Here is a 17,218-nt window from a genome sequence, read left to right as displayed (position 1 = left end):
ATAGCATTCAGAGGGATGAAGAGTATGAACAACAGTATTCAAGAGTGGATGGGGGTCTGGTTGTCAGGTGGAGCAATTATTGCTCTCTAGGGATGATAGTACCATGAGAAAATGAGTATGATTGAGGAGTTGCACATGTCTTTTCTTATCAAAATCAAGTGGGGAATAGTGTTAAATGCTGTAAGTCATTGGGGTGAGCTGCCTTTGAAAACTGGAGCTCTTATTGAGGTACGGTGGAGTGCATTATACAGTAACTTATGTAAAAGTGGACATATTAGCCCCTCTCTTCCAGCTCTTATGGGTGGTGCAGAAATTAGCAGGTTTTGTAAGTAGCCCCCATCTCCCAAGATTGAGCTTTGATACAAGTTTGATACAAGTGTTCTTCTGTCATGCTCATAAAATACAGTCCTTCAAAAGTTGGGACCTGGTGACTTTTATCTTTCTTAAGTGCCTCTCTGTCAATCTTTTATAGAAGACACGCTATGGCACTTATGCCATGCTTTTGAGAGCCAAGCTACGCTCTGGGGAGGAGGACCTTTCCCGGTTTGAGTCACGGCTGTTCGAGGGACCAGAGGCAGAAGAGGATGGACTGCAAAGGGCCCACTCCAGTCCCACACTACACCAGGAAACTGAAACACAGAGCACTGGCAAAGGGAAGAGAAATGAAGGCCAGCGACATAGCTACCGGCAGGCAGTGAAGCAGTGAGAGTTCACCAACATAACCACTTCTCATTTGTGTTTCATCAGTTACTCATCATGTGGAGCCAGGATGGCACTCCCATCATCGAGGTCTTGTCTGCCAGTGAGAGGCTAGATGAGCAAGGAAGAGCTACTGTTTGAGGGAGTGCCACCCGAGTCTGGCCATTAGGACGGCCTTCTAACAAACCACGATCAGTTCAGCCATTCCAGTGGAAGTTTCCCCAATATTATTTCTTTTTAACACAACAGAGTTTTTTTTTTTTAGAAATTTGTATAATTTTTAACACCGTTCTGAAAATGGGTATTACATACACTCTTAACTGGGGAGTTTTTTTTAAGTAAAAAGGGAAACTTCTTGGTCTTCCTTTTCTCTGTCACAGAATGATGATTTTGTAAATTTCAGCTGACGTACAACTACGAACATCAGATAGTTTACATCTGTCAAGTGAATGTTCTTTGAACTTCTTGTTTTGTATCAGGACCTAACATTCAAATGTTCTCCAGAAATGATCTTTTTAGGTAACAAGGAGGAATGTGTGGCTGTAGGTTGTTCTGGATTTTGTCAACTCTCACACCCCCACGACATTCACTGATTTTGATTTCCTCTCTTTGCACTTTGCATTACTCAGTTGTCGCATTGAACCTCACAACTCCAGTTTCCCACTCTGCACATTTTCATAAACACAAACCCCAGTTCATATCTGATTTTATTTCTGATTTCAACCCCACATTTCTCAGTGTTTTTCTGACTCTTAGGCCGCTACTTTTCTACTCTGCTCATTTTTCAATCGCTCAGACCTCCGGTTCTCATTACTTGGATCAAATTATTGACGGTTTTTCACCTTGTTCATTCTTGAGTGTCAATTTTAGACTGTCCAAACCCATTCCTTTTTCTTGATGTCAATTTACCACATTGCTGGTTCTCAGCACTTGGTAATCTCTATTTGTCTGTTTTGTTCATTTTTCTGCATCTCAAAACCTTCAACTCCTACCACTCTGCCTCATTTCTAAGTTTCATCCCAAATTCATTTCTTTACAAATTACTACATTACTAATTCCTGACCCCATTTCTCACTTCTCACCACATAGTTTCATTTCTCACTTTTAGACCCGCATTTCTTGTCAGTTTATCTCCATTTCCGACTTAGACCCATTATTTTCCACTCCCAGACCTGTAATTCTCAACCATATGGTTTATTTTTTGATTCTTAGACCCCCATTTAGCATTACATGATTTTCATTTTTGACTTCTGGACGCCTCGGCCAATTTTCTTATTCTCAAATCCCCTATTTCTTTCACTCAATTTGCATTTTTGTCTCCAGAGCCCCCTTTTCTTTTGTTCAGGCTGCATTACTTTTTGCTTAGTTTTATTTTTTCAGTCTCACAATTTCCTACACTAGGAGTGCATTTGACCCAGTATTTTTCACTCATCCCATTTATCATAATATTCAGAGTCCCAGTTTGCATCATTAAATTTCTGACTCACAGACATCCAATTTTCCTTCCGCGTTCATTTTCTGATTCTCAAGACCCCATTATCATCACTCCGTTTACGTATTTTGACTTTCAGGCTCCCATTCATCATCACTAGGTTTTCATTTTGTCAGTGTTTCAGCTGCTTAGTACTAATTTTTAACTCTCATATCTCCAGTTTTCTACTCGGCTGTCAGACCCCACATTCCTCCCCACTTTCAGACCACCAGTCTGTTCTCTTTAGCAACTAGCAGACTCTTGATGTTCTACACTGTTTTTAGTTTTGGAGATTTCCGAAGAGATTCTCAGGCCTGCCGGTATGCAGTGCATCTCTTCAGGTTGGATTGCTGGTGACCCATGGAGTTGTCTCTTAACAGATATCGCTGTGCTTACTTGTGCATGTTTCTTTAAGTCAAAACACATTTACACTGCTTGAACCGATTGTTTCCCTTATTCCAAACAGCAGTGACAAGCAGATGTCTTTTGCGGGATTATGCTCTTTTCCACAAGTCGCAATGTGTGGATAAGTTTTGTTTCTTCTTTACCTGGACTTTCATATTACATTTCTTTCTAAAATGTTTGGCTTCTGAGGATTAAGCAGCAAAAAACCAACATCTTAGTACTTGTGTTTTTTCTGGATTTTGGATGATTTTCCTTGGCACCCAGGACTTGACTTTTTTTAGACCAAAGCTTCACAGAGATTGTTTGGTGATATCAAAGCCTGAATATTACTCATGAAAGTCTTTTAGTGTAACAATGGCCTGTTTCCACAACAGTAACAAGTGACCTCTGCTGGCTGCTAGAGGCGTTACACTAGAAGAAATGTACTTGTTGAATATATTCTGATCTCCTGGTACATTTAGCACCTAAGAAACTTGAAAGATTGTGAACAGGGTGAGTAAGATGTATATTGGAATGGCTCTTGGCACATAAACCACTGAAGGGCTTTTGTATTCCATTAACCTGATCTCGCCATTTGAATGTCACGGACTGTGTGGAGTCTCTCCACAATCAAATCATCTTTTTTAGCTTTACTGCTACTATAAACATGTTAATGTGAAAAGCAAAACTGTTTTAGTTATGTGATGTTGATAAATGCAAGGTCTTCTTTAAAAAGTCAAATTTGTACTTTCCTCCCAACCTATTAATATGGCTTAGTTTTGTCTTCTCAAACTGTACATTTAATGTAACAGAAGTGTAAAAAGAACCATCAGTCCCTTTTATGGAAAAATGAAATAATGAATACTGTTCTTTTTTTCTTTTCAACCAGCAATGCAAAATGTCTAATGTTCAAAACCTAATGATCAGCTCTTTGAATTAACACAAAAAGGTAATGAGGCACCACACATGGCTCCCATCTTCAAGAATGTCATGTATTTAACTCCGGCCTTCCCATTGTGTTGCCTGATAACACTACAAATAGGGTAGTTAAATTACTGAACATTTAATAGGAGTCAAAAACAGAAGTTAGAAGTCCAAAACACTGGTGGACAAGTACAGTCATTAAAATACAGAGAGCTACTAAACAAGTATACAGGGCTGTTCAAAATGAAAGAGCAGATTTCAAAAATGTATCTCATACAAACTGTATAAGTCAGAAACACATTCCGCACATCACTGGATAGAGGAAAGTTCACAGTTTAAAAATTCAACTTCAAGAAGATTCGAATGACTTCATTTTCATGCAAGATGGTGCCCCACCTCATTTCCACTTCAAGGTCCGGCATTACCTGAACGACACCACTCCAGGACGATGGATTGGAAGAGGTGTACAACAAGATCTTGCTCATCGTCTATGGCCTCCCAGGTCTCCAGACCTCACCCCCTGCGATTTTTATCTATGGGGGGTACATTAAAGAAAGACAGTTTGCTCCACCTATGCCCACTAATCTTCAAGATTTGTGACATCGAATTAAGGAAGCTGTGAATTCAGTAACTAGGGACCAGTTGACTCGTGTGTGGCAAGAAATGGTCTACCGTTTTGATGTTTGTCGCGCTACACATGGTGCTCATGTTGAGTGCATGCAACCTCAAGGACCATAGGACCAAACTTTGAACTCTCCTCTATGATGTGTGGAATGTGTTTCTGTCTTATACAGTTTGTTTGAAATAAATTTTTGAAATCTGCTCCTTCATTTTGAATAGCCCTGTATTACCGTGAAATTTGTGAGACTTACCAGTGTGGTGCACAGCTCGGACACAGACAGGCAGACATCTTTTAATCACCACAACACGTTTATTTACAAGACTAATATTTACATGGTGAAGCACACAACCCAAAACTCCCCCAAAGTCCAGGCCTCTCTCACAATGCCTTACTCTCTGGTCCACCTCCACTCCTGTCCTCCGAGCTCTTGCCTTCTTCCTCCCGACTCCAGCCATCGAATGGAGGGAGGCAGCCCCTTTTATACACACGTACCTCCCTGCAGGTGCCTCCCGATTAGCTTCCGCCGGCACTCCCCAGTGTGGCAGAAGTACTGGCTGCACACTCGGAAGCACTCCGGGTGTCCCTGGTCTTCTTCCCCCCCAACACTTCCGGGTGTGGCGGAAGTGCTGAGGGCCAGGGCCACCCCCTGGTGGTGACTACGGGCCCCTTTAGGGTTGAGCTTCTAAGCTCTGTTCCCGTGGTCCCCAAAACCACAAGGGTTTTTGCCCCCTCGTGGTCTGGAGGAGGCATAAGCCCTCCTTCCGCTCCTCCTGAGCATCCCAGCTGGGTACCACCTCCAGCCACTCGCCACACCAGGTATATTTGCTAGGTTCGTCTACACACACACACACATACTGTACACACAGAGATCCTATTCAGACAACGTCTTGGGAGATGCCAATTGCCAGCCACCCTACAGTATTCCACATAGGACACAACTACACACACATACTGTACATAGAGATCTAATCCAGGCAAAGTCTCAAGGGTTACCCAATTGTCAGTAACTCCTCAATATTCCACATACTGTAGGATTCTGTACAGAGGGACACACTAACACCAAAACTAACAAACATACTGGTGTCCTCACGACATGCATAAAAGCTCAGCTTTGTTTGTCTTACTTCTACTGCAGTTGCTTTAAATACTGAAGAGAGACCTCACAGTCTTGATAATTCTATGGGCAAGAAAGCGGCAATATTCCCACACTAGGTGCCCTTTCATTATTTCAATCACTCTAGATGAAAAACAAAGCACAGAAAACCAAAAGCAATGCAATGCATGGCAGAAGAAAAGTACCATAGGTATTAGAAGTATGAATATAGTCTTTAGAAAAGCTTACTGAAAATCAGCAATGTCAAGAAGTGGATGTTGTTGATTTAGCCATCAGCGTTATTCATAAGTTACGATCTCCAACATTCAGATGAAATAGTCACATGTGTCTTGATCATTGACCTCGCTTCCTATTTCATTACCCTTCTGTTGCTGCCTTACTTTGGTCCCCTCCGATGAACCATATTTATTTTAAAAAGAACACGTGCGGTTTCGGGACTTATGACATTATACACATCTGACTGGCTATCTTGTCCTCAAATTGTTTGATCTTCTCACCCACCTCCATACTGATTCCCATTCCCAGGTTACAAGCTAATTAAAACAGCTTCTAGTACTGCAGCGTCTGTACTTAAACTAATTAAAAGAGATGCAGTTATAAACCAACTGATGCAGATGCACAAAAGTTATAATTTACTAGTACAAAATGAATGAGAGAGAAATACTTTCAATGTTAATTGCCTCTGTAGTCAAATAGCTTTTAAGAATCCTATAAATTCAGCTCATCCTGGTCTGCTTGAGCAAAAAATTGCAAATTAATATAAGCAGTTTCCATTGTAGGACAACAAGCAAAAAGGAAAAAAAAAATACACAAAATAGGAAAACACTAGATAAATAAACTCTCCATTTTTGAACCCACTTAATCTAGGTTCACAGGGCCTGGAGCCTGTTGTGACAGAGTGAAAGTCCTCAACAGGCCAAAACATTTTTGCATTACCAGTTAACCTGAGTGGATCTGAGTGGAAAACAAGTACAAAGAGGAAAATCCACACAGATAAGGGGAGAACCTGTCAGCTACTGAACCAGGATTGACACCCAGGACTGTGGAGCTGTGAGGTGTCCATGTGCCACCCATCCTGACCACTAAACTAGGCCATGAGGCACAATACTAGAGCAAACCTCTAAATCCAATGTCACATTGCAGGGCTTCTATTCAGAAGGGACGACAGAGTTTATGAGTGCAGTTGCTGATCTCGTCGCTTGAGTATGTTAATCTACACGACTACAAATCACTGGGGATGTCAAATTACCTGGCTGTGTGACACCTTTCTAGCACACTTTCACACCATTTCCTAAGAAACGCTTGATTGCCCCCTTTTCTGACAGCCAATAACATGCTGCCTGACAGAGCTGGTGCCTGTGTTAAGGGCTTACAAGTATAGCGACTTCAACCACAATCTCTGCCACTTTTTTTTCTTTTGTCAGTTGTGTCATGGTATATAGAGTATGCTGTATCAGGCACACAAACTTCTCTTTTGTTTGCAAGGTTATTCCTCGTTGCTACATTATATGTATTATAATTCTAGCAGAATGTTCATTGGTTGTCAGCTCTCATGAACACTGAGCCCAACTACAACTTAAGCTTTGATTTTGTTGGGGTAAGTCGCAGACTAGTTGGACTCATTGGGTTGTTGGAAGTTGGTGAGTCACTGAGCTATACATTAGAACTTTTATTTCCAGAAATCTTACTATTAGAGATATATTTCACAACAGAGAGCTTGAAGGTGTATTATGCTCATATAACACCAGTACTTGAGATGGGGCTGTAATATGGCACTGTTAACATGGGCTTATATCACATCACTGTAGCATTTGAAATACACTGCATGTTCCAAAATGCTAACATGCATTAAGACAAAACTTACAAATCAATGAAAACAAAAGTGTTGACAGGGAAAAGAATGATAATAGATGGGACAGGCCCTATAGCCACACCTAATTTTAGGGGAAATCCCCTCTCTACATGGTCTGTGACTTGTTGGAAGTAAGGCCTGAAAATAAGGGGATTTTAACTTGAAGTTCGGAGAATATGAAATGGTTCTTCTTGCCTCATGAACCTATATACAGTATATCCTTATGGTTTTTTCCTGGTAGATTACCAAAGGCATAATTTACCCCTAATTTAACGTAGTGTAATATCATTATTACAGCAGTCTAGATGACAGAATACAATGTACAGTAAAACTGAATAAGAACAAGAGCAAGCTTGATTCACACTCTGCTTTCATTATTGTTGTCATTGAGCCTGGTGTAAGGTTTATCAGTACATGCCATAAAGCGGCCATCTTTCTGTTTTCTTATTCAGCCCAGGGTAAATTCAGATTCAGTAAAGATCCAAGCAACATGGGGCAGAAAGTAGGAACACATTTGTCAATTAACCTAACCTGCACATGTCTGGCATGACTGGAGAGTACTGAGAGGAAAACCCACAGAAATGTGGGAGAACTTACAAACTATACAAATAGGCACATGGGGAACACAGGAATCTAAAGGTGGGTGCCACCTTGCCAAACTTGATAAGGTGTGAAGGAAAGAACATATCACAAGTTAATCAAATTGATAAAAGAAAAACTTGCTTTCCGAGCTCCCTTGTATATTGTGGCAGGTGGCTGGGCATCATACCCAGCTTGGATGCCTGGAAGGACCAGGAGAGGAACTATACCTCTCCTGGACCACGAGAGGGCAGCCGTCCTGGTTAGTATGGGAACCTAGCTTGGAAGCTCAACCCTATTGGGGCCCGTGGCCACCGCCATGGGGCGCCCAGAGGATCCTAGAGCCCTGGAAGCCAGCACTTCCGCCACACCAGGAAGTGCCACCGGAAGTGCATCGGGGGCACCTGGATCACATCCGGGTCGGGAAAAAAGGGGACCGCTTTCCTACGATCAGAGAGCCGGAGTCGGGTGGAAGAAGGCAACGCTCGGGAGTGAGGAGGAAAGGTGGCCCAAGGAGGACCATTGAGAGGCCCAGGAATAGAAGGGTGCTTGGTGCTGGAGCACTGTGTGTGTGTGGGACTTGTGCTTGAGGACCTTGTCAATAATAAACGTGTGTGTTTTTAGAACTGCCGGTGTCCGTCTGGTTGTGTCCGGGCTGTCTTCTCACAACATGTGCGGTTTTGTCCATCACAGTGCCAATTCTGGCATGAACATTCTGGTGTGGTTGTGATATTCACACTGGAAATGTTGTTTACACAGTGATACCATAAAGACATTACACTGGACTGAATCAAACTCACAGAGCCAGTAGACTTTGTGTAAGGGAGTGTGGGAGGGACATTACTACATTATCAATGGATTAGGCTACCAGCAACAGTGACGATCAACTGTCAGCCATCCCAAACTCACACAAACTATTGGATCAGCTACATGAAAAACACAACGACCCAAGCACAGTGTCAAAAGGTGTCTCGACATCAACTACTAAAATGGTGTTGCTCATTTTCCTGTCAAGAATAAGGTGGAAAAAGGTCCAGTTGTTCAGGGAAACTGAACGTTCAGGTTACAGACACACACACACGCAAGGGTATCTCTAAAACAATGAAGGATCAACGGGACCAACCCCACCATAAGCAAACCGGCACAAAATCATTTACACTTACTTACAAAAGCAACATTTTCTTAGATTACAAATTACATTGGACATATGTTTGAAAAAACACGATTAAGAAGGCAAATTTGAGAGTTGTATAAATCTTTTAATTATAAATTATTGAGGAAAGCTTATTGTGTATTTTGCACACCAGCACATTCTGGTGGGGCTATTTACCATCCCCTAATGCAGAGACACCCATCTCTGATCTTAAGAAAAAACCCATGCAAAACTTTTTTGAATGTTGGAGAAATACAAGCTTTAAAAGAATACATTTCAGCAGCAGCATTGCTGTGCATTAAACAATGCGATCATAGTGACTATGAGCTAAACACAGGGCAGGCCCACCACCCAGAATGGCAGTAATGTATCATCAGAAAGTACGGATAGAGATATTCAGGCTTGTATAAATATATTACATAATTACCAGGTTTAATAAATAAGCTGGCCATAAATATTTCCATGATTAATGCAGTGAGAGATTCAGAGCAGGAGTGGCAGATATAACTAATGTGGGAGCTCCCCCACAGAGGGGCATCTTGTGGGGTTTTTATACTTTTCTGTTCCAACTGTCCTTGCAAACACTTGATATGACCAAGAACATGATCTGTTGATGCATAATTAACATTCAGCACTTACTTCCCCTCACAAAACATAATGCTTTCCCCCACAATCGAATGCCGTTTCAAATTAAAAATTAAAATATTAAGTAGCAGCCAGTGGCCATGCTGAATCTGAAAGCAGGCACCCATGTCTCTTAAGCTGAGTTATCCTCAGTCTCATTTGTAATGTGGCGTTCCATTTTCCTATATTCTTGTTGACATGAATTCAGTAGTAAGGTACATAAGAACAGTATGTACAAAAACGAGAGGAAACCATCAGGCTCATTTGGTTAGCTAACAGCTTATTTGCCCCAAATATCTTATTCCAAAACTTTTTAGAAGTTGTTAAGGTTTCCGCTTCAACTATTTGTCTAAATAACTTGTCCCCCATCACTCTTTGTGTAAAGACGTGTTTCATGGATTCCGTCTTAAATACACTTTCCCTTAACTTCCACTGGTGTTCTTGAGCATATGATTCACTGTTTAGTTGATAAAAATCTACTGGATCTTCTTTTTGTGAGGTTTTGTGAGGGTCTCCTCTGCTTGATCTTAATGACGTTTAACTCCCTGAGTTTGTCAGAGTAGTACATGCCCTTTAGTCCTACGATGTACCTGGTTGTTCTTCTCTGCACAGCCTCAAGTGCTGCTGTGTGTTTCTTGTACTGTGGTGGCCAGGACTGCACACAATACTCCAGAGGTGGTCTCGCTAGTGCATTATATTGTCTGAGTATATTCAACCAAACAATTTATTTGCTTTTTTAATTGCTTCAGCACATTGCTTTGACGATGAGAACATTGTGTCAGTATAAACTTCTAAATCCTTTTCAGAGGATGCTTCATATAAGCCAGCACCTCTCATCTTGTATTGATAATTAATGTTTCTTTTGCCTAAGTGTAGAACTTTACACTTTCTACATTAAACTCCATATTTCAAGTGTTTTGTTCAGTTCTGAAGACAGATCAGGTTTTTCTAAATTACTATTGAGGCTATTCAGCATTTTGATATTATTTGTGAATTTCAAACATTTACTATCTATATATATATATATATATATATATATATATATATATATATAAAATCCTAAGTCTAAAAGTTCAACGTTTTTATGTCACGTTTTTTGTCATGCTTTAAATCCTTTTTTTAAAACCTACATATATATGTTTCATATCATTCTTTTCAGGATTTATCAAACTGTGATGTTGTTAGATTTTCAGATTCTTATTCCATTTTTAAATTATAAAACTAAAAAATATCAAGAACTCACATCCCGCGAGACGAGAGTTTGTGCCAAGAGATTTAACCATGCCTGGGGCCAGAAATAAAAGACAAAGAGTAGGACAGCTGCTGTACAGGCTTTTAAATGTTTGAAGCGCTGCACAAGATGCAGATCACGCGGCACAGCAGCAGCAGCAGCAAGCCAGCAGGTGATCGAGCAAAGAGGAGGTAAAAAGAAACTGTTTGTTGTCCATTGTATCACCGTTTAAGAGGAGGTTTTGGAGGAGCTACCGCATCTGCTTGGGGTGCGTTCAGCTCCCCTTTTCACAACGTGAGCAGCAGAGTCGCGAAATGGCTGGCGAGCGAAGCAAGCAGGGGGGAACGCCCTAGTACTTAATATAAATTAGATAAAGTAAGGATCCATGGACAGAACCTTGAGGGACTCCACTGATGACCTTACTGCACGTGGAGCATTCTCATCTTCTCTGTACTCTTTGTCTCCTGCCAACTTGAGATCCAATTCAGGAAGTTAATTCAGTGGTTGGAGTAGTATTGTCATGTTTACAGAGAACGATTCTGACTTGCATGTGTGAGCAACTGGCAGAACATTGCCACTCTCCAATTCCATGATGAACAAGAAGATATTAAAATGCATCATTTTATATTATATAAAACACACTTACCTGATGCACTCCTTCCTCTTGTTCTGATGTAAGTGACTGTGTGTGTGTGTGCCTTGTTCCAAATGCTTCATAGATAGCCTTCTGTTTATAGCAACCCTTTACTTGGCAGTAGCTACAGTATACAGTTAGGTCCATAAATATTTGGACAGAGACAACTTTTTTCTAATTTTGGTTCTATACATTACCACAATGAATTTTAAATGAAGCAACTCAGATGCAGTTGAAGTGCAGACTTTCAGCTTTAATTCAGTGGGGTGAACAAAACGATTGCATAAAAATGTGAGGCAACTAAAGCAATTTGTTAACACAATCCCTTCATTTCAGGGGCTCAAAAGTAATTGGACAATTGACTCAAAGGCTATTTCATGGGCAGGTGTGGGCAAGTCCGTCGTTATGTCATTATCAATTAAGCAGATAAAAGGCCTGGAGTTGATTTGAGGTGTGGTGCTTGCATGTGGAAGATTTTGCTGTGAACAGACAACATGAGGTCAAAGGAGCTCTCCATGCAGGTGAAAGAAGCCATCCTTAAGCTGCGAAAAACAGAAAAAACCCATCTGAGAAATTGCTACAATATTACGAGTGGCAAAATCTACAGTTTGGTACATCCTAAGAAAGAAAGCAAGCACTGGTGAACTCAGCAACGCAAAAAGACCTGGACGTCCACAGAAGACAACAGTGGTGGATGATCGCAGAATCATTTCCATGGTGAAGATAAACCCCTTCACAACAGCCAACCAAGTGAACAACACTCTCCAGGGGGTAGGCGTATTGATATCCAAGTCTACCATAAAGGGAAGACTGCATGAAAGTAAACACAGAGGGTGCACTGCAAGGTGCAAGCCACTCATAAGCCTCAGGAATAGAAAGGCTAGATTGGACTTTGCTAAAGAACATCTGAAAAAGCCAGCACAGTTCTGGAAAAACATTCTTTGGACAGATGAAACCAAGATCAACTTCTACCAGAATGATGGCAAGAAAAAATTATGGAGAAGGTGTGGAACAGTTCATTATCCAAAGCATACCACATCATCTGTAAAACACGGTGGAGGCAGTGTGATGACTTGAGCATTCATGGCTGCCAGTGGCACTGGGACACTAGTGTTTATTGATGATGTGACACAGGACAGAAGCAGCCGAATGAATTCTGAGGTGTTCAGAGACATACTGTCTGCTCAAATCCAGCTAAATGCAGTCAAATTGATTGGGCGGCGTTTCATGATACAGATGAACAATGACCCAAAACATACAGCCAAAGCAACCCAGGAGTTTATTAAAGCAAAGAAGTGGAAAATTCCTCAATGGCCAAGTCAGTCACCTGATCTTAACCCAATTGAACATGCATTTCACTTGTTGAAGACTAAACTTCGGACAGAAAGTCCCACAAACAAACAGCAACTGAAAGCCGCTGCAGTAAAGGCCTGGCAGAGCATTAAAAAGGAGGAAACCCAGCATCTGGTGATGTCCAGGAGTTCAAGACTTCAGGCTGTCATTGCCAGCAAAGGGTTTTCAACCAAGTATTAGAAATGAACATTTTATTTCCAGTTAATTGTCCAATTACTTTTGAGCCCCTGAAATGAAGGGATTGTGTTAAAAAATGCTTTAGTTGCCTCACATTTTTATGCAATCGTTTTGTTCACCCCACTGAATTAAAGGTGAAAGTCTGCACTTCAACTGCATCTGAGTTGTTTCATTTAAAAGTCATTGTGGTAATGTACAGAACCAAAATTAGAAAAAAGTTGTCTCTGTCCAAATTTTATGGACCGAACTGTATATACAAAACTAGCTGTGTAAGCCTGTGCTGTAAAAAGCCCCAGGCTCCTAGAAACTATTGAAATCGTCAGAAAAAAAATTAAAATGAAGAGTCGGCAATTTCATTTTGTGGATGTGCTCACCCACTTGTCTATCAGCGGCTAAGGAATTTTCTCTCTCATTTGTCTTTCCTCAGCGGTTTCACTTTGATGACGGAGTCACTTTCTTTCAGCTTCATGCTGCAGCCTCGTACTTTTTTCTTCTTTCAATTCATTAACTTGGGGCTGCCTTGCCAGCTCTTTGAGCTTCATGTTGTAGTCTCACACTTCCGAGCCAGAGAGACAGACACACATACTGTACTTCCACGCGTAGACGTTTATATATAAGATAAAACAGTTACTGTAACTCCCTATGGTTAGAAAAAGTCTGTCCAGATAACACAATAGACCAGTGTTTCCGATTTTTTTTTTCTGTGGTGGCACAGTTTTTGTAATCACAAATATTACAAGGCACACCACTATTCTACTAACCACAGACACATTATATCTCATAAATGTGCTCAACTGTCCGAAGAGACAGGACTACCAGAGAAGCCAATAAAAAAGCAGCTCCAAGATCAGCGTTTGCAGACACGGCACTTAGTGAGCACTTTGGTGGCATCTCCCAGCTGCTTCATCCCTTTGCCCGCCCCTCTCTGCTTCAGAGGCAACCCGTATGCCCATTACTCACCAGTGCTGTGAGGCTCTCTGGCAACCACACACTCAGGAAGATGGACCCTAGTAGCCAGGAGATGAGTCCAAAGCACTCCAAGTGTGGTGAACTGATTTTATGCCAGCTTCTCCAGGTAGTTTTGTCCTCCTCTGATAGGTCTCAACCACCTGAGGAGCTTATCCCTCTCAGGTTCAGACCCAGGTGAGCTATACTATTATTTCCACGGCACACTCGGGTTCCTCTCATGACACACCACTATGCCGTGGCACACTGGCTGGAAAACACTACAGTAGACCAAACATGAAGATGTTTCACATGTATATGAGTTTACAGCAATGCCAAATTCAATCGTTTTAAGTGAGACTTGACAGGATGAAAGCAAAAAAGAAAAACTGAATTTAATAAAATTCATTGAGGTCACCACTGATACATGATTTGGTATTGGAAAAGAATCTAAAGAAGAGCAGGAAGAACTACTCTATAGTGTTTTTAAAAATGATCTGCACTTATCGTCATTTAGTACATTTCTAACAGATAACACGTTATGTTCACTAGTTTTGTAGAGCAAACTTCACAAACTGGGGCCCCATCCAGGGCGATTTTCTTAGTTGCCAGGATAGGCAGTGGTTTCCAGTGACCATGAACTGGAAAAGCTGGCCAGAAAACAGATCGGTGAAAGATTGATTCATGTGGTAAGCTGTATTCATGCAGTCACAAACAGAAAAAAACGCAAGGTTCAATAATCCATGCTTCACCTAAGCTGTAAGTTTACTTTCTAATGAAACTTCATCCCTGTTCAGTTTGGATCAAAAAGGTAAGCTGCGACCAAAAGCTGTGATACTTGAACACGGGGGGCTTAAGGTGCTATAAAAGAAGAGAATGAATGTGGAATTGGTATTGCTGAGAGTAGCAAGAAGAGTAGAATGGAGGAGAGTAGAAGTGGCCGAGAGAGTGAAGGGGAAGCAGCATCACAGCATTGTGTACAATATAAAGAGAGACTTGACAACAAGTCAAATATGGCTTTTCAATAGGCTTTGTTTTATTTTCCATAAGTTGTAATAGTAGTATTATTGTCACTTGTAAAGAATGCAGAGAAAGTCTTACTTACTTCCAAAGCACATGCAATACACCGATACACTTCAGCTCCATGATAAAATTAGCTGTTAAAAACAAGAAACATGAAAACTATGTAAGACAAAAATCTAAAGGTCCAGAATATAAAAACATACTCACCTTAGAAAAACAGACAGCACTTTAAATATCTGGATATCAACTCTTAAGTCAGTGAAAAGTCGCAATATGAGCATTCCTCAGATGTCAAGCTGCGGCTACTTGGTGTGTCATTTGTGTTTCATAATAAAACCAGGGGAAACCAGTTTATTTAAAACAAAAAACAGGGTTTTGTTAAGAAGCTAGATAGTATGGGAAGGACATAATGGAAGAGGAAAATAACACAACCAAAACAAAATATTAACACTGTTAGTCTGTGTGCCACCTTAACACTACAACTAACAAAGTCTACGAAAAAACTCGTAATCCCGGCCCTCCTTAAATTCCTTCGCACCTCTCCATTAGTGTCTTTTGTGTTGTAAATGTGTCAATCAGCACAAGCAACAAGCAGCCTGCTATCCTATCCCCCGCCCACCGCTGCAGCTCAATTCGCAAAGAAGGTTCTCAGTGCTCAGTGTTTACCTTGGGGTGAAGTGCTGGAGATGTAGATGGTAAATAATACATTGTCATTTGGAATACATGCATTCCGTGTCTACAACAATCTATGTAAACACATCGTTAAAACAGAAATGTTTTTCATGTTTTAGTAATAACTGACAAAATATACATGAAATGTATAAAGTCACTTCAGTACACATGTACTTTGTCAGTGTGCCCATGTCCATCAAACACAGGAAGCTCTGCGGATTACTTGTGACTTTGTGCTGTAGGAAGATAAGTAAATAAATCAAGGTAAATAACATTTGATTCTAGTAATTCTAGTGTTAAACAACAATACAAATCCGTCCCACCCTCCAAGTCTTCCTTCTAAACTTCATAGGCCTCCACTTCCTCTCTGCTAGGTGAGCCCTTGTCTTCATTTTAGTCCCACCCCAGACTCTTTGGACTAGCATTGAGGAAGTTCTTCTAAGCATGACCCAGAGGACACTTTTTTCTTCAACCCTGAAGTACTTTCAGGTCATTCTCAATGCCATATAAATACAGATGCCAGGCAGCTGCTGATCCAGTCTTATTTTTACCCCTGGTCTACAAAGCCCAAGGTCCTTGGCAGGAGACTAAACTACAGCAGTAGTTCACTGCTGCTACTACCATCCAATTGGCTGGATGACTGGTACAATGCTATAATGACTGCCCCCAGCCAATCACCCATTATTTAGGCAGCCCTGTCAGGTAGCATTCTGACTTTCATCCCAGCCCAGACACACAACACACTGCTGTTCACTTTTCCACCCTGATGTCTTCTACAGTGAGTGATGTGTTCAACTCAGCAAAAGCAGCAGCAATCAAAACACGTTTCATGTAATATTTATATATGTACAGTGTGGTTGAGTGAATACATTTTGGTGCACCAACCCAAAAATGTTTTTTCTGTAATGTTAAAATAAATAGAAACTCTATGGCACAGATATAAGCAAAATAAAAGTAGATTGAATCTTAGGGCTTCAGCCTAACCCAAAGGTAGGAGCTCCATCCTGTAGGATGCTCTGATCACCAATAGCCTCAAAACTTATAAGTGGTGGACTAGAAGTGGTGGAATCAGCTTCCCTCACTGACAGTCTTCTCAGCACTATGGAGGGAAAGGAAATGGACATGATTTTCAACAGCACCCCCTTTTGTTCCGAGTGGTACTAAAGTAAGTACTTTAGATGAGCCCAGAGTGTGACCCTCTGACACGCATGCATGGCAACAGCAGGTAACAAAATGTCTGCATGGCATAACATGTGGGTGCATTTATCAACTTGGCTAGCTGGTTTAAAAGTTGGAGCATTTTAAAATTTTCTAGTTACTTCATCAAAGGGTTTGTTATCATAATTTTGTTAATTGCTTATTTTAGTACCAGTGAGTCATACCCAAAAATAACAGTGATTTAGAATAATAGAATAGATAATTATATGTATAAGTAGTGTACATAAAATATGTTTTTAATACCATTTTAACAACGTCATGTGGCTAAAATTGCTTTCGTAGACAGCAGAGTTCTACAAGTGAAGAAAAGATCACGTGCCGTTGTCAGTTGTTGTTGGATGTGCAGACTCTGTGGCTAATTGTACTTCAGATTTCTTAACCATAACACTTCACTGTGGAGGTCTGCACAATAATTACAGAGTCAGAGAAGAACTGAATCATTATTATCAAAAACTGAAAGGAGCTCTGCCCTGTGGGGTGCTCTGATCATAGAATGACACCTGGTTCTGATAGCCACGAAACTTATAGGCGGTGGACCAGAAG

The 17,218-nt window shown here is 40.9% G+C and overlaps 2 protein-coding genes across 2 annotated transcripts in view; one reads left to right on the top strand and one right to left on the bottom strand.

The window, feature by feature from the left end:
* Positions 1 to 3,435, top strand: part of psda (pleckstrin and Sec7 domain containing a) — a 176,935-nt gene extending 173,500 nt beyond the window's left edge. The window contains exon 16 of the mRNA XM_028793390.2: positions 473 to 3,435. Within this exon, the coding sequence (XP_028649223.2) occupies positions 473 to 706 (234 nt within the window). The 3' untranslated portion in view covers positions 707 to 3,435. The remainder of the gene's footprint in view (positions 1 to 472) is intronic.
* Positions 1 to 17,218, bottom strand: part of sncga (synuclein, gamma a) — a 405,959-nt gene that overhangs the window by 41,019 nt on the left and 347,722 nt on the right. The gene's annotated exons all lie outside the window — the stretch shown is intronic.

The sequence above is a fragment of the Erpetoichthys calabaricus genome, chromosome 2 (genome assembly GCF_900747795.2).
Source record: "Erpetoichthys calabaricus chromosome 2, fErpCal1.3, whole genome shotgun sequence".
In the NCBI taxonomy this organism is placed as follows: domain Eukaryota; kingdom Metazoa; phylum Chordata; class Cladistia; order Polypteriformes; family Polypteridae; genus Erpetoichthys; species Erpetoichthys calabaricus.
This window is presented reverse-complemented; position numbering and strand designations above follow the sequence as displayed.